This window comes from Dipodomys spectabilis, unplaced genomic scaffold, assembly GCF_019054845.1.
Source record: "Dipodomys spectabilis isolate Male_0828 unplaced genomic scaffold, ASM1905484v1 ptg000066l, whole genome shotgun sequence".
Taxonomy (NCBI): Eukaryota; Metazoa; Chordata; class Mammalia; order Rodentia; family Heteromyidae; genus Dipodomys; species Dipodomys spectabilis.
In genome coordinates, this window is record NW_024870743.1 from 340,451 (window position 1) to 358,218 (window position 17,768).

The 17,768-nt window shown below is 62.4% G+C and overlaps 1 protein-coding gene across 4 annotated transcripts in view; it reads right to left on the reverse strand.

The window, feature by feature from the left end:
* Eipr1 (EARP complex and GARP complex interacting protein 1) overlaps positions 1-17,768 on the reverse strand; it is a 139,388-nt gene that overhangs the window by 24,321 nt on the left and 97,299 nt on the right. For 3 of the 4 annotated variants that reach the window (XM_042680861.1, XM_042680865.1, XM_042680863.1), the window contains 4 exons: positions 6,837-6,973; positions 3,835-4,002; positions 2,424-2,591; positions 603-1,148 (listed from right to left, as the gene is read on the reverse strand). In XM_042680861.1, coding sequence (XP_042536795.1) covers positions 974-1,148; positions 2,424-2,591; positions 3,835-4,002; positions 6,837-6,973 — 648 coding nt within the window. In that variant the 3' untranslated portion in view covers positions 603-973. Of the gene's footprint in view, positions 1-602; positions 1,149-2,423; positions 2,592-3,834; positions 4,003-6,836; positions 6,974-17,768 lie in introns of those variants that run through there. The other variant, XM_042680862.1, reaches the window with a different exon arrangement.

Below are 17,768 nucleotides of genomic sequence, written 5' to 3' on the forward strand. Positions count from 1 at the left end.
GCACAGGGCAGGTCTGGGGTGGTCAGCACACCAGTGCACAGGGCAGGTCTGGGGCGGTCAGCACACCAGTGCACAGGGCAGGTCGGGGTGGTCAGCACACCAGTGCACAGGGCAGATCTGGGTGGTCAGCACACCAGTGCACAGGGCAGGTCTGGGGTGGTCAGCACACCAGTGCACGGGGCAGGTCTGGGGAAGTCAGCACACCAGTGCACAGGGCAGGTCTGGGGTGGTCAGCACACCAGTGCACAGGGCAGGTCTGGGGCGGTCAGCACACCAGTGCACAGGGCAGGTCTGGGGCGGTCAGCACACCAGTGCACAGGGCAGGTCGGGGTGGTCAGCACACCAGTGCAGGGGCAGGTCTGGGGTGGTCAGCACACCAGTGCACAGGGCAGGTCTGGGGTGGTCAGCACACCAGTGCACGGGGCAGGTCTGGGGAGGTCAGCACACCAGTGCACAGGGCAGGTCTGGGGTGGTCAGCACACCAGTGCAGGGGCAGGTCTGGGGCGGTCAGCAACCACAGGGTCCCCAAGAAACCTGCTAAGGAGCAGCGCTGTGCAAAGGGCCTCTCTGGCCACCCAAGGAAACAGAGGTGGACACACAGGCACTGAGTTCTGAAGGAGAAGCTGGCACCGGCAGCATGTCTCACCAATTTTATTTCGTTTTTCAATCTCAAGAGAAGGAGTGATGTGGTAGGAACAGAACCACCTGGCGACAGTGGAACTCCCGACACCCTTAGGACAGAACACCGAAACTCACAATGGCGCCTGCGCAGGGGGGGGTCCCAGGTGACAGGTGGGTGCTGTGCCCGGCACGGCGTCGGCTCTCAGTCGGCAAAGCCTGCAGCCATAGAGGTGCTCCTGTCAGAGGCAGTGATGGTTCTCTCAGAGAGGAGCTGTTTGACAAAGGAATTAGCTCCAGAAGCTGCAAATATTTGAGCTCTGCCTCGTGGCTCAGTGAGGGAGCAGGGAGCCTGCTAGAGCAGAATGTGGTACTTCAGGGCCCTGGGAACCCTGTTGATGACCAGCCTCCCGTCGTAACTCAGGGAGGCAAACAGCCACGGGTCGGCTGAGGACCAGTCCACGGCGTACACGCTGTCCTCATGCTCCTCATAGGTGGCGATGACGCTGTCCCGCAGGGGCTCCTTCAGCCTGCAACCCAACAGAGGCAGAGGTGTGAGCAAGGGCCTTCCGTCAGGTCCACTCCAAGGGCCTCTCGCACAGCTCCTGGCCTGTGAGCCACAACCAGGGCCTGCTGTGTCCCCGCCAGACACAAGGAGCCCTGAGGAGACCCCCATCATCCTGGCTGGGCAAGGCCACCCTGAACTCCACAGGGCCAGGGAGGAGGCCCGTGGCGCAAGGAGAGAACTCCCCACACATCAGGTGATACGCACATGAAAGAATCAATCTCACCGGATGAGTAGGCAAAAAAGAATTAGAAAAGAACAAAACATCATAGAAAACAACAAAACGATAGGAATTACTACACACTTCCAATAACTGAATGTCAATGATCTCAAGCCTTCAGTCAGAAGACAAACACTGGCAGACTGACTGAAGCAAGACATAACCATTTGTTGCCTATGAGAAGAAACACAAGCCACCCACCAAAACAAACACAGGCTTCAAGTAAGAAAATGGAAGGAGATTGTCCAAGCAAAGGAAACCCAAAAGCAAGCAGCAATAGCTACACTTTTATAATATCTGTGAAGCATATTTTAAACCAAAATTAATCATAAGAAACAAAGAAAACCACTTCAAAATGTTAAAGCAAACAATCCATCAGAGCATACAATAATTGCAAACAAAAATCCTACACCATGATCAGGTTGGTTTAAATCTAAGGATGCAAAGATGGTTCAGCATGTGCAAATCAATAAACATAATTGTAAAAGAAAAAAACAACAAAAGGCTCACATTTGGCATTCAGCACAAATGCAGAAATATACAGGAACCATACTTTATTTATCTATTTATTTGTTTTCAGTTTTTGGTGCTGGTCCTAGGGCTTGAACAGAGCCTAAGATCTGTCCCTGAGCTTTTCTGCTCAAGGCTAGTGCTCTGCCACTTAAGACACAGTTCCTCTTTTCTGGCTTTTTGGGGTGTTAAGTTGAAGGCAAGAGTCTCACAAACTTTCCTGCCCGGGCTGGCTTTGAACCACGATCCTCAGATCTCAGCCTCCTAAGTACCTAGGATTACAGGCATAAGCCACCAGCATCTGGCTTGGAACCCATATTTTAAAACCACACATTGTGGAGACCCTTGAAGGCCTCCTAGGCCCGGTGGGCTGTTTCTGTCTTGTGTTGTCTGTTAGCTCCCAGGCTGGGTATAAGCACACACCAGTGGGACGCTTTGCACAGATCCAGTTGCTGTGAGCACGGAATGCACTGCGCTCATGAGAGTCCCTTTGCCACCCGGGGCCCTTACTTCTCATCAGCCTGGTGCTCCTCTGGGTCACTGATGTCATCGTCATCCACCAGGTGGCCAAAGGGTTCGGAGGAGATGGACACCATGTTGGACAGGATGACTCTGCTGTCACTACTGCCGGTGAGGACCAGCTGGTCATGAGAGTGGTTGTAGCGGACGCTCCACACCCTGCAGAAGGCATGCGGCTGCTGAGATACGGTCACGGGCAATGGACCCAGCCTGACCGACAGGGGTTGCACTGAGTTCTGCTGGAAATCAATACCTAACCCTTTCGCCAAGAGCCGGGGCCTTCATCAGGGAGGCACACCCACCCTAGGTTGCGCTAACATATTCCTTTAGGTCCCAACAGAGACCAGAGAGAATAAATGTCAGCACACATATGCAGAAGGCTTATCATTCGATATTCCAGTTGGGCTGAAAGTCTAAAACAAGCGCTGTCTCCCCAGAGCAGCATACAGATGAGTCATGACCTAAACATCAAGTGCTGCCAGCCTTCCCCCTGGAGCACTGCCATAGCCCAACCCAGGTCAGGCCCACTGGGTCTCATCTGCTAGGCCTCTGGTCATGCTGAGGCTGAGGCGGGCTCCGGGGCCTGGCAGTGGGGTTATGGCACACCTCCTATGCAGAAGGGGCCCTGGGTAGTGGGCATGGCTAGACCTGCAGCAGCAAATCACAGCCGCTCACAGAACTTACCGTGTACTCATGGCACACGCACACTCTGGGACTTGGCAGAAACAATACACTCCTGACCGGTAACGCAGAGGAGGGAGCCTGTCTGGAACCCCTCTTCACTGCGAGAGGATTCCTGATGAGAAAAATCTTGGCCCTCCAGGCTTTTCCTCCCCATGCATGTAGGTCAACACACCCACACACACAAACACGTAATACAAATTCGGATTCATACTCTACCTACTGTTCCACAACTAAATCTCTGACTCACTTAGCAAAAAAGTACCCAGCCTCTGGTAAACATTCCAAAAACATTCGAGGGAGGATGAATGGTGTGGGTCGGCCTTCCACATCTGCACACAGGGGCCCGCAGCCTCCTGACAGCGGCCGCCCCACACCACGGCCTCACCCGAGTCCTACACCAGCCCCCGACGGACATTTGCGTCACTTCCAGTCTCCATGCATGGCAAACAATGCGGCACGAACATCTGTGCACATTTATTTTTACATACTTGAACCGGCACTGTTTCAAGAGAAAACAGAATCTAATGTTTTTCTTCTCTTCCTATGCTTATAAATCACAAACATTCAGATTTGGAATTAGTGTTTCTTTAGGAAAAATAAAACTGGGCTGATTGAATGATTCACAGCAGCACAAACTAAGCTGGTTTGTGCCTTTCTAAATGGTAAAGTAATTAGCAAAATAAATTACATAATCCCCTCTTCCCCAGAGCGGGGGTACCAGTGCGAGTGCTCCTCCAGGGCCTTCACGGGCTCCGTGACGTTCCGCGTGTCCCAGAACTTCACCTTGCAGTCATCTCCGCAGCTGGCTAAGTAGTACTGCTTATTGGGATTGAAGTCGAGGTCACGCACCAGCTGTCCGTGGGCATTCTCTATGCAGTATATCTGGCTGAGGAAGGAAAAAAGAACAGCACATACCAATATTAAGTGGATTACAGAGAGCCGGCGAGCACGGCAGGCCTGTGGTCTCCCAGGGTGCTGAGCTCCCCGTGCCAGGGCACAGCTGATCTGCTCCCTGTCATCGTGGGGCTGGGCAATCCCGGCCGGGAACCCTGGGCCCTTCTATGTGCGTCCCCTGCGCAAGGAGGCTGGGCACGGAGCCCAACAGCCCCTGGGACGGGCCTGGAGCACCCACCACGCCCAGAGGCAGCTCTGCCAGCCATGGAGATGGCCCGGCTGGCCGCTGGTGTGGAGAGAGTGAGAGCGTGCCACAGGCGCGGCATCTGCCGTGGAGAAGCTGGACAGACCGCAGAGAGAATGACACGCTGGGGAAGGATCCAGCAGAGCAGATGCGCTGCTGGTACTGGGGACACGCAGAGGAGGAGAGCGGAAAGCCTGTGAGTAGTGAGGGAGCCCAGGCCTGCCTTGGCTGGGTTTGTTCTTCAATTTATGTGTTTCCACTCTGGCACCAGGGCTTGCACCCAGAGCCTCACTCTCCACTCAGCTTTCTTGCTGATGGCCACTATTTTTGCCAATCCTTCAGCACAGCTTTTTGCTGGCTGGAGATGGACTCTCATAGGACCGTGGACAACAGGTCGCGGCCTCCTGGGACCACTGGTGTGGCTGAGCCCCGGTGCCTGGCCACTGGGCTGGCCCTTCCCTCACACCAGGAACTCACCACTAGGTGGCCTATTCCCAGCCTCTTGCCTAGTCAGGAGTCACAGGACAGGACTTGTGGTTGAAGCTAGTCACACGGTAGCTGACAGGGAATATGCTAATGTGTACGTGCACACAGGCACGTGGGCACACCTATACATAAGCACGCTAACACAATTCCCCACCCACGTACAGAAGGGGACACACATACAGGCATACACATAACCTACCCACATCCCTGTTTCTCACAGCATGTGAAATCTGAGTATCTGCCTAGTAGGGTTCCTTCTAGCAGGATGTACCACAGAGCAGGTAAGGCTGACAGTGGCTGGCGGGACCTGGCTGTGCACCATCCACACCACATGGTATTCGTCCCAGGGGACCCCACCTAGGGGACCCCACCTCGGGGCCACTGACCTCACACCTCCTCCTCCTCCTCCTCCTCCCTTCCTCCTCCCTTCCTCCTTCTTCCTTCCTCCTCCCTTCCTTCTCCTCCCTTCCTCTTCCCTTCCTCCTCCCTTCCTCCTCCTCCTCCTCCCTTCCTCCTCCTCCTCCCCCTCCTCCTCCTCCTCCCAGGGGCCCCACCTCTGCCATCACTGACCTCACACCTCCTCCTCCTCCTCCCTTCCTCCTTCTTCCTTCCTCCTCCCTTCCTTCTCCTCCCTTCCTCTTCCCTTCCTCCTCCCTTCCTCCTCCTCCCTTCCTCCTCCTCCTCCTCCCCCTCCTCCTTCTCCCAGGGGACCCACCTCTGCCATCACTGACCTCACACCTCTGCCAGCACTGACCTCACTTCTCCTCCTCCTCCTCCTCCTCCTCCTCCTCCTCCCAGGGATCACACCTCTGCCAGCACTGACCTCACACTGCCACAGCTTTCACACGGCTGGTGAACTGGGGACTCCATGTCTTGTGGCTCTTTCCAGAAAACCACAGGTCCCTGCTCCCCACACCGGTCAACTCCTCCACAGCCCTCTGTCCTGCCCCAGGTTGGAGTTCCAAGCCCAAGTCATGTTACACCTTGAGCTGATTTTAAACCGTGCACCACCTTCAGTGTCCTGATTTTGTTCCCTTAAAATAAGACGTACCAAAAGACCTCTCTCATGAAATAGGCTGAGGTGTATCATCACTGAAAGGTCACTGAGTGACTCAGTAGCAGGAACTCTACGTTCCAGAAGAGACAGGGACGGCATCCAGGTGAAGCCAAACCACAGCCAGCTACCAAAGCATCAAGGGCACAGTGGAAGTGGCCCTCTTCCTGGGGGTCAGCGTCTGGTTGTAAGGACAGCCCTGGCCCAGCCAAGATGCTACAGGATGCTAGAGCTGGAGCTTGTTTTGGTCTGCGATTCAGTCTTTGGCTCCTGGTCCTTAGAGGGTAAGTTCTTCACATCCTTCAAGGAGCAATGAAAAGAGGACTAGAGGACTCTTGGCAATGGCTGCAGTGGGATTCTCATCCTATGTGGTCCCACAGCCTCCAGCTTGGTGAGAAACCTTACTGCAGACATGCAGCAAGGCGGGGAGGGACGGGTTATTTATTAGCCCTTGGATTTTCAGCAAAGCTGTGGAACACTTTGGGTGTGTGCACCCCCACCCTGGAAGCAGCACCCGGTATTACAGGACCTCTATCTCCTCAGCTCAGTGATAAATGATGGCATGCTAAGGGGATAAACTGCATCTTAAAGCAGCCTGTGTGGGCTTTCTGTTGCCATGGCAACAGACATCCTACCATCACTCCTCTGCCTATCAAAATCACAACTGGAACAGAAAAATTGCTCTTGTTTGTTCCATTAGAACGGCTGGTTGTTGCATATAATTACTTAAATGACAAAATATGATTACTGGATAGGTATGTCTCTTGAAAGCACAGAAATGGTCAAAGACAACGCCGTGGGGGAGACTCAACTTCTGCCACCCTGCGGCGTTCAAACAAATGAGCCTTTGAGCCAGCACAAAGCCCCAACCTTGCTTTCAGCCCTGCCACTAGCAGGGACAGAGGGGCACAGCCAGCCACTGCGGAGTGCACAGACCCACGGACCGCCTGTGGTAACGTCTTCTGGAGGGAAGATGACCCCCAAGAGATGCGGGGATGCATCCGTGTCAGCCCCGGGCCTCCCCGCGGGGCGGGGCACTGACCTCATGCTCCTCGTGTCCCAGCCTCGGAGGGTGGTGTCACTCGCGGTGGCCACCTGCGTGCAGTTGTGGTGCGGGCCCCACCTCCCGGAGGTGAACCTCAGCTGCCCCTTCCCTTCCAGAGCCGCAGAGCCAGCCAGCTGGGAGCACCGAGGAAGAAGAAGAAGAGAAGAGAAATTTGAACTCTTTTCAGAAAACTCAGAAGGACATACATGATACTCCTAAGAAGATAGAGAAAATAATTATTAGATCCATTAGGAAGCTCTCTGCCTTTTGTTCTTCCCTTAAAAGGCAAGAATGGTTGAACCTTATTTGGGGGGAAAAAACTATGAAACGGAGCACAGTGAAAAATAGAAAGTATATTAATAGAGTCTTATTGCAGAGGACTTGTTCAGTGTGTCATTAGAGACAATCAGCTCAAACTTGAAGAAAACAATAGAAAATAACTCAAACATCTGGCTCCCCCCAGAGACAGAACAAGTGAGGGCCACAGGACGGATTCCTTCCTGACTGACAAAGGACTGGCAGATTTTACTGAGTCAATGCACTTCCTTCCTGTCTCCCTCCTGATTGGGAAGATCTCCAAATCCTTGCGTGAGAGTTCGTGAGAGCTCCACGGGCCCAGGCAGTACCAGGAGTCAAAGCCCGCCTCAGCCTGAGAGAAAGCAAGCAGGCGGCGTGCAAGGATGCAGAGAGCCCTCTCCGTGACTTCACCTCTCCCTGCGGGACCTGTGAAAAAGGTCTGCCGCCAAGGACACCCGGTCCACCCCATGTGTGGCCAGAACCCAGTCATGTGGAAGCGTCTGCAGTCAGGGTCTAAGCCCGCCGTGGTGGCATGTCTCCCTCACTTTGCACTCAGCCTGTCCCGGAACTCTTCAGGGTCCCTGCAAGCAGGCAGGTAGGCTGGCAGCCCAGGACAGAGCCCGGGACAGAGGCCCTGGGGCAGGCCAGCATGCTGATGTGAATTCAACTGGAGAGGGAGGCCCAAACCCGATGCACTGAGTGGCTGTGCCTAAGGTCCTGACCAGAAACCGCAGCACTGAGAGCATCCAGTGCCAGCCGCACAGGGCAGGCACAGGGGTCCCCGCGGGGAGCCAAGGGGTGCACCTGGAGCTGAAGGGCTAGGTGTGTTCTGAGGCTCCCGGGCTACAGGGTCTTGGCCTTGCCAGCCGAGGCCACTGTTGTGAAGCTGAGTTGAGAGGGTCACGGCCACTGTGGCAGCCACAGGGACACGTTCTTCAACCCACAGAAACACTAGGAAAGCCACCCAGGAACCCCAGCCCCCCACATGCAGTGGAGCCTTGTGAGAAGCCCAGGGCAGGCAGTGGGACATGAACACACAGCAGGGCAGGGGGGTACACTGGGGCAGGCGGGTACACTGGGGCAGGCGGGTACACTGGGGCAGGCGGGTACACTGGGGCAGGCGGGTACACTGGGGCAGGGGGGTACACTGGGGCAGGGGGGTACACTGAGGCAGGACAGGTACACTGGGGCAGGCGGGTACACTGGGGCAGGCGGGTACACTGGGGCAGGCGGGTACACTGGGGCAGGCGGGTACACTGGGGCAGGCGGGTACACTGGGGCAGGGGGGTACACAGCGGGCAGGCGGGTACACTGGGGCAGGCGGGTACACTGGGGCAGGCGGGTACACAGCGGGCAGGACAGGTACACTGGGGCAGGCGGGTACACTGGGGCAGGCGGGTACACTGGGGCAGGCGGGGACACTGGGGCAGGCGGGGACACTGGGGCAGGCGGGTACACTGGGGCAGGCGGGTACACTGGGGCAGGGCGGGTACACTGGGGCAGGGGGGTACACAGCGGGCAGGCGGGTACACTGGGGCAGGACAGGTACACTGGGGCAGGCGGGTACACTGGGGCAGGGGGGTACACAGCGGGCAGGCGGGTACACTGGGGCAGGCGGGTACACAGCGGGCAGGCGGGTACACTGGGGCAGGACAGGTACACTGGGGCAGGGGGGTACACTGGGGCAGGGCAGGTACACAGCGGGTCAGGACAGGTACACTGGGGCAGGCGGGTACACTGGGGCAGGCGGGTACACTGGGGCAGGGCAGGTACACTGGGGCAGGGGGGTACACTGGGGCAGGACAGGTACACTGGGGCAGGCGGGAACACAGCGGGCAGGCGGGTACACAGTGGGCCAGGACAGGTACACTGGGGCAGGGCAGGTACACAGCGGGTCAGGACAGGTACACTGGGGCAGGGCGGGTACACTGGGGCAGGGCGGGGACACTGGGGCAGGACAGGTACACTGGGGCAGGGCAGGTACACAGCGGGCAGGCGGGTACACTGGGGCAGGCGGGTACACTGGGGCAGGCGGGGTACACTGGGGCAGGCGGGTACACTGGGGCAGGACAGGTACACTGGGGCAGGCGGGTACACTGGGGCAGGACAGGTACACTGGGGCAGGCGGGTACACTGGGGCAGGCGGGTACACTGGGGCAGGACAGGTACACTGGGGCAGGCGGGTACACTGGGGCAGGACAGGTACACTGTGGCAGGCGGGTACACTGGGGCAGGCGGGGACACTGGGGCAGGCGGGTACACTGGGGCAGGACAGGTACACTGGGGCAGGCGGGTACACTGGGGCAGGGGGGTACACTGGGGCAGGCGGGTACACTGGGGCAGGCGGGTACACTGGGGCAGGACAGGTACACTGGGGCAGGCGGGTACACTGGGGCAGGCGGGTACACTGGGGCAGGCGGGTACACAGCGGGCAGGACAGGTACACTGGGGCAGGCGGGTACACTGGGGCAGGCGGGTACACAGCGGGCAGGACAGGTACACTGGGGCAGGCGGGTACACTGGGGCAGGCGGGTACACTGGGGCAGGCGGGTACACTGGGGCAGGACAGGTACACTGGGGCAGGCGGGTACACTGGGGCAGGCGGGTACACTGGGGCAGGCGGGTACACAGCGGGCAGGACAGGTACACTGGGGCAGGCGGGTACACTGGGGCAGGCGGGTACACAGCGGGCAGGACAGGTACACTGGGGCAGGCGGGTACACTGGGGCAGGCGGGTACACTGGGGCAGGCGGGGACACTGGGGCAGGCGGGGACACTGGGGCAGGCGGGTACACTGGGGCAGGCGGGTACACTGGGGCAGGGCGGGTACACTGGGGCAGGGGGGTACACAGCGGGCAGGCGGGTACACTGGGGCAGGACAGGTACACTGGGGCAGGCGGGTACACTGGGGCAGGGGGGTACACAGCGGGCAGGCGGGTACACTGGGGCAGGCGGGTACACAGCGGGCAGGCGGGTACACTGGGGCAGGACAGGTACACTGGGGCAGGGGGGTACACTGGGGCAGGCGGGTACACTGGGGCAGGGCAGGTACACTGGGGCAGGGCAGGTACACAGCGGGTCAGGACAGGTACACTGGGGCAGGCGGGTACACTGGGGCAGGCGGGTACACTGGGGCAGGGCAGGTACACTGGGGCAGGGGGGTACACTGGGGCAGGACAGGTACACTGGGGCAGGCGGGTACACAGCGGGCAGGCGGGTACACAGCGGGCCAGGACAGGTACACTGGGGCAGGGCAGGTACACAGCGGGTCAGGACAGGTACACTGGGGCAGGGCGGGTACACTGGGGCAGGGCGGGGACACTGGGGCAGGACAGGTACACTGGGGCAGGGCAGGTACACAGCGGGCAGGCGGGTACACTGGGGCAGGCGGGTACACTGGGGCAGGCGGGTACACTGGAGCAGGCGGGTACACTGGAGCAGGTGGGTACACTGGGCCAGGACAGGTACACTGGGGCAGGGGGGTACACAGCGGGCAGGCGGGTACACAGCGGGCCAGGACAGGTACACTGGGGCAGGGGGGTACACTGGGGCAGGGGGGTACACAGCGGGCAGGCGGGTACACAGCGGGCAGGCGGGTACACAGCGGGCAGGGCGGGTACACTGGGGCAGGGCGGGTACACTGGGGCAGGACAGGTACACTGGGGCAGGGCAGGTACACAGCGGGTCAGGACAGGTACACTGGGGCAGGGCAGGTACACAGCGGGCAGGCGGGTACACTGGGGCAGGCGGGTACACTGGGGCAGGCGGGTACACTGGGGCAGGCGGGTACACAGCGGGCAGGACAGGTACACTGGGGCAGGCGGGTACACTGGGGCAGGCGGGTACACAGCGGGCAGGACAGGTACACTGGGGCAGGCGGGTACACTGGGGCAGGCGGGTACACTGGGGCAGGCGGGTACACTGGGGCAGGCGGGGACACTGGGGCAGGCGGGGACACTGGGGCAGGCGGGTACACTGGGGCAGGCGGGTACACTGGGGCAGGGCGGGTACACTGGGGCAGGGGGGTACACAGCGGGCAGGCGGGTACACTGGGGCAGGACAGGTACACTGGGGCAGGCGGGTACACTGGGGCAGGGGGGTACACAGCGGGCAGGCGGGTACACTGGGGCAGGCGGGTACACAGCGGGCAGGCGGGTACACTGGGGCAGGACAGGTACACTGGGGCAGGGGGGTACACTGGGGCAGGCGGGTACACTGGGGCAGGGCAGGTACACTGGGGCAGGGCAGGTACACAGCGGGTCAGGACAGGTACACTGGGGCAGGCGGGTACACTGGGGCAGGCGGGTACACTGGGGCAGGGCAGGTACACTGGGGCAGGGGGGTACACTGGGGCAGGACAGGTACACTGGGGCAGGCGGGTACACAGCGGGCAGGCGGGTACACAGCGGGCCAGGACAGGTACACTGGGGCAGGGCAGGTACACAGCGGGTCAGGACAGGTACACTGGGGCAGGGCGGGTACACTGGGGCAGGGCGGGGACACTGGGGCAGGACAGGTACACTGGGGCAGGGCAGGTACACAGCGGGCAGGCGGGTACACTGGGGCAGGCGGGTACACTGGGGCAGGCGGGTACACTGGAGCAGGCGGGTACACTGGAGCAGGTGGGTACACTGGGCCAGGACAGGTACACTGGGGCAGGGGGGTACACAGCGGGCAGGCGGGTACACAGCGGGCCAGGACAGGTACACTGGGGCAGGGGGGTACACTGGGGCAGGGGGGTACACAGCGGGCAGGCGGGTACACAGCGGGCAGGCGGGTACACAGCGGGCAGGGCGGGTACACTGGGGCAGGGCGGGTACACTGGGGCAGGACAGGTACACTGGGGCAGGGCAGGTACACAGCGGGTCAGGACAGGTACACTGGGGCAGGGCAGGTACACAGCGGGCAGGCGGGTACACTGGGGCAGGCGGGTACACTGGGGCAGGCGGGTACACTGGGGCAGGGGGGTACACAGCGGGTCAGGACAGGTACACTGGGGCAGGGCGGTACACAGCAGGGCAGGACAGGTACACTGGGGCAGGGCAGGTACACAGCGGGCAGGCGGGTACACTGGGGCAGGGCAGGGACACTGGGGCAGGTGGGTATACAGCAGGTGGGCGGGTACACTGGGGCAGGGGGGTACACAGCGGGTGGGCGGGTACACTGGGGCAGGAAGGGTACACAGCGGGCAGGGCGGGTACACTGGGGCAGGGCGGGGACACTGGGGCAGGGCGGGTACACTGGGGCAGGGCGGGGACACTGGGGCAGGGCGGGGACACTGGGGCAGGGCGGGGACACTGGGGCAGGGCGGGGACACTGGGGCAGGGCGGGTACACAGCGGGTGGGCGGGGACACTGGGGCAGGGCGGGGACACTGGGGCAGGGCGGGGACACTGGGGCAGGGCGGGGACACTGGGACAGGGCGGGTACACAGCGGGTGGGCGGGGACACTGGGGCAGGGCGGGGACACTGGGGCAGGGCGGGTACACTGGGGCAGGGGGGTACACTGGGGCAGGCGGGTACACTGGGGCAGGTGGGTACACTGGGGCAGGCGGGTACACTGGGGCAGGGCGGGTACACTGGGGCAGGGGGGTACACTGGGGCAGGCGGGTACACTGGGGCAGGTGGGTACACTGGGGCAGGCGGGTACACTGGGGCAGGTGGGTACACGGGCAGGCGGGTACACTGGGGCAGGGCGGGTACACTGGGGCAGGACGGGTACACAGCAGGTCAGGAAGGATACACAGCGGGTCATGACAGGTACACAGCGGGCAGGGCACAGGCCCCACCCAAGAGCCTAGGGCACCAGCACACCTAGGTGGCTGGGTGAGGAGAGGCTGGGCGGGTAGCACAGGCCTGCAGTGGGTCCTCCCCAGCAGGGTGCGGGAGGCAAGGAGCTGCAGCAGAGAAGCAGGCAGGGAGTGGGGGAGCGTAGAGCAGGGCAGCGGGGAGCAGAGCAGCGGGGAGTAGGGCAGCGGGGAGCTGGGCAGCGGGGAGCGGGGCAGCGGGGAGCGGGGCAGCGGGGAGCGGGGCAGCGGGGCAGCGGGGAGCGGGGGAGCGGGGAGCGGGGCAGCGGGGAGCGGGGGAGCAGGGAGCGGGGGAGCGGGGCAGCGGGGAGCGGGGGAGCGGGGGAGCGGGGCAGCGGGGAGCGGGGCAGCGGGGAGCGGGGCAGCGGGGAGCGGGGGAGCGGGGGAGCGGGGGCAGCGGGGAGCGGGGGAGCGGGGAGCGGGGGAGTAGGGCAGCGGGGAGCGGGGCAGCGGGGAGCGGGGAGCGGGGCAGCGGGGAGCGGGGCAGCGGGGAGCGGGGGAGCGGGGGAGCGGGGCAGCGGGGAGCAGGGCAGCGGGGAGCGGGGCAGCGGGGAGCGGGGCAGCGGGGAGCGGGGGAGCGGGGCAGCGGGGAGCAGGGCAGCGGGGAGCGGGGGAGCAGGGAGCGGGGAGCAGGGCAGCGGGGGAACGGGGCAGCGGGGGAGCGGGCAGCGGGGCAGCGGGGAGCGGGGGGAGCGGGCAGCGGGGAGCGGGGGAGCGGGGCAGCGGGGAGCAGGGCAGCGGGGAGCGGGGGAGCAGGGAGCGGGGAGCGGGGCAGCGGGGGAGCGGGGCAGCGGGGGAGCGGGCAGCGGGGCAGCGGGGAGCGGGGAGCAGGGCAGCGGGGAGCGGGGGAGCGGGGAGCAGGGCAGCGGGGAGCGGGGGAGCAGGGAGCGGGGAGCGGGGCAGCGGGGCAGCGGGGGAGCGGGGAGCGGGGAGCGGGGGAGCGGGGGAGCGGGGGCAGCGGGGGAGCGGGGGAGCAGGGAGCGGGCAGCGGGGCAGCGGGGGAGCGGGGAGCGGGGGAGCGGGGCAGCGGGGCAGCGGGGAGCGGGGCAGCGGGGAGCGGGGCAGCGGGGAGCGGGGCAGCGGGGGAGCGGGGCAGCGGGGCAGCGGGGGAGCGGGGAGCGGGGGAGCGGGGGAGCGGGGCAGCGGGGGGAGCGGGGGAGCGGGGGAGCGGGGGAGCGGGGCAGCGGGGAGCGGGGCAGCGGGGGAGCGGGGAGCGGGGCAGCGGGGGAGCGGGGGGAGCGGGGCAGCGGGGCAGCGGGGAGCGGGGCAGCGGGGAGCGGGGCAGCGGGGAGCGGGGGAGCGGGGAGCGGGGCAGCGGGGAGCGGGGCAGCGGGGAGCGGGGCAGCGGGGAGCGGGGCAGCGGGGAGCGGGGGAGCGGGGCAGCGGGGAGCGGGGCAGCGGGGAGCGGGGGAGCGGGGGAGCGGGGCAGCGGGGAGCGGGGGAGCGGGGGAGCGGGGGAGCGGGGGAGCGGGGCAGCGGGGGAGCGGGGGAGCAGGGAGCGGGGGAGCGGGGGAGCAGGGAGCGGGGGAGCAGGGAGCGGGGGAGCAGGGAGCGGGGGAGCGGGGCAGCAGGGAGCAGGGAGCGGGGGGAGCGGGGGAGCGGGGGAGCGGGGGAGCGGGGGAGCGGGGGAGCGGGGCAGCGGGGGAGCGGGCAGCGGGGCAGCGGGGGAGCGGGGCAGCGGGGAGCGGGGCAGCGGGGAGCGGGGCAGCGGGGAGCGGGGCAGCGGGGAGCGGGGCAGCGGGGGAGCGGGGAGCGGGGCAGCGGGGAGCGGGGGAGCAGGGAGCGGGGGAGCAGGGAGCGGGGGAGCGGGGCAGCAGGGAGCGGGGAGTAGGGCAGCGGGGGAGCGGGGGAGCGGGGGAGCGGGGGAGCGGGGGAGCGGGGGCAGCGGGGAGCGGGGCAGCGGGGAGCGGGGCAGCGGGGAGCGGGGCAGCGGGGAGCGGGGCAGCGGGGAGCGGGGCAGCGGGGAGCGGGGCAGCGGGGGGAGCGGGGAGCGGGGCAGCGGGGAGCGGGGGAGCAGGGAGCGGGGGAGCGGGGGAGCGGGGGAGCGGGGCAGCAGGGAGCGGGGAGTAGGGCAGCGGGGAGCAGGGAGCGGGGGGAGCGGGGCAGCGGAGCGGGGCAGCAGGGAGCGGGGGAGCGGGGCAGCGGGGAGCAGGGCAGCGGGGAGCGGGGCAGCGGGGGCAGCGGGGAGCAGGGCAGCGGGGAGCGGGGGAGCAGGGCAGCAGGGAGCGGGGAGTAGGGCAGCGGGGAGCAGGGAGCGGGGGAGCAGGGAGCGGGGCAGCAGGGAGCGGGGAGTAGGGCAGCGGGGAGCAGGGAGCGGGGGAGCAGGGAGCGGGGCAGCAGGGAGCAGGGAGCGGGGCAGCAGGGAGCAGGGGAGCGGGGCAGCAGGGAGCAGGGCAGCGGGGGAGCAGGGAGCAGGGGAGCGGGGAACGGGGCAGCGGGGGGAGCGGGGGAGCGGGGCAGCGGGGCAGTGGGGCAGCGTGGAAGCCTGGGGCCCACAGCCGCAAGCCGTCCCACACACCCGCTCTGGTCTCCACAACCTGGGTGATCTCAACACATCGGCGCCCAGACGTGTTGGTTCTGGTGTCCCACAACTCTGTTTCCTACTTTTTGGGTTGATTGGAGATAAGAGTCTCATAGATTTCCTTGCCTAGAATGGCTTCAAACCATGAGCCTCAGATCTCAGCCTCCTAAATAGCTAAGATTATAGGTGTGAGTCACAGGTACCCAGCTAAAATATAGAACCCCCTTACCTATAATCATCCTTCCTTCCTTCCTTCCTCCCTTCCTCCCTCCCTCCCTCCCTCCCTCCCTCCCTTCCCTTTCCTTCCTTTTGTGTATGCTAGAACTGGGATTTGAACTCAGGGCCTCACATCCTCCCTTGTTTTTTTCACTCAAGGCTAATATTCTACCACTTGAGCTATACCTCTACTTCTAAAGCTGTGGGGGTGGGGGGGGAGGGTTGGAACTCAGGGCGTGGGAACTGTCCCTGAGACTTTTTTGGCTCAAGGCTAACACTTTACTTTTTTCTTCTTCTCTTTTTGGCGGTTAAGAGTCTCATGGACTTTTCTGCCTGGACTGGCTTCATACCACATCCTTACATCTTGGGCCTCCTGAGTAGTTAGGATTATAGGTCGAACCGCGGCCACTAGTACCAGCTTCTAAAGCCTATTTATAAAACAAAATCTTCTCCTCTGAGACAGCCTGTAGTAAAAGATAGAAAACAAGTGAAAGCAGGAAGAAATATTTCTAAAAGGTCATCCATGCTCCAGAGCAGGTACATACAGGGTACAGGGAGTGGCTCCCACATGGAACATACACAGTACAGGGAGTGGCTCATACATGGTCCAGGGACTGGCTCACACACGGAACATACATGGTACAGGGAGTGGCTCATACATAGTCCAGGGACTGGCTCACACACGGAACATACATGGTACAGGGAGTGGCTCATACATGGTCCAGGGACTGGCTCACACACGGAACATACATGGTACAGGGAGTGGCTCATACATGGTCCAGGGACTGGCTCCCACATGGAACATACCCGGTACGGGGAGTGGGCTGCACATAAACTTCCTGTGAGATAACCTGCAACACCACTGTGTCCTTGTAAGCCCTGAATCCTATCACAAGTACTGTCGTGTGTGAAGCTCTTTCCCAACACAGCACACGCTGGCTCTCCCGGGGCACTGCACGCGTGTGTGGACAGAGAAGACCTTTTGCTGCCACCTTGGCAGAAGCCATTAATGTCCACAGCCGGTGAAAGCCGGTGCACGTGAAGATGAATGAGCATGTTGTGAAACGGGGAGGCACCCCACCTCCATCAGGGCCCGTGGACCCCCGGACCCTCCCACCCCAGGGCTCCCCAGGGTTCTGCTAATGATTATAAATGGCAAAGAATCGCCAATTTAATTGCAAAAGGTAATGATGCAGTGAGCATAAGATTAGATTCACCACACAATGCAATATCCTCAAACAATAAAAGCGGAGGAGCTGGTGTGAGGAGGCTGGAATCGATGGAAGGTTTCTGTATTAAACGCCACGGCCCAGGTCACAAAGGGGTATTGACAGAACTGCTGACAGCAGACAAAAAAGGGGCAGAGAATACCAAATTGATCTCTGTAGAAAATAAGTTACAGATTAATCACCCGACCTCAAAACCCTTCAGCGATGACTTGGGTGTGAAGCTGTGTTGGCTGCTAGCCGCAGAGCAGGCCAGCTCAGGTTGGATAGTGAAATCTTCCCGATCTAGTGCATGGCGCCTCAGGAGCCTGCACTCCCAGGCTAGCTCCCAGCTTGGGGCACCTTGAGTGCTTGGGTCTGTAGACCCAGAGCGGCCTTCCCCCCTAAGAGTTGCTCCCACCTTCTGTGAGTCTACCATGCAGTAGGAGAGGACTCTCCCCCACCCCCCGCCCCAAGCTTGCCACACTAAAACCCCAGCTGCTGAGGGGTGACTGGACAGACAGACACTCTGCCCCAAGTGGACACAGCCAGGCCCACAGGCCAGCCCAGCCGATCTCAAGCAGCATTCCCTCTGGCCATGGGCTTCACTTTAAACATTTCTGTGAAACATGGATTCGATGCACAACATAGAGGTATGTCTCGTTTCAACATGTTTTTAATAAAATAATTTCCTTAAATACTTTTAATGCTGTAGGAAAAGTCAACTCTTAATTTCACATTAAAGGCTGTGACCATTCAGGGCTTTTTTTTGCCAGTCCTGGGGCTTGAACTCAGGGCCTGAGGCTATCTCTGAGCCTCTCTGTGCTCAAGGTTAGCACACTACCACTTGAGCCACAGCACTACTTCTGACTTTTCTGAGTAGT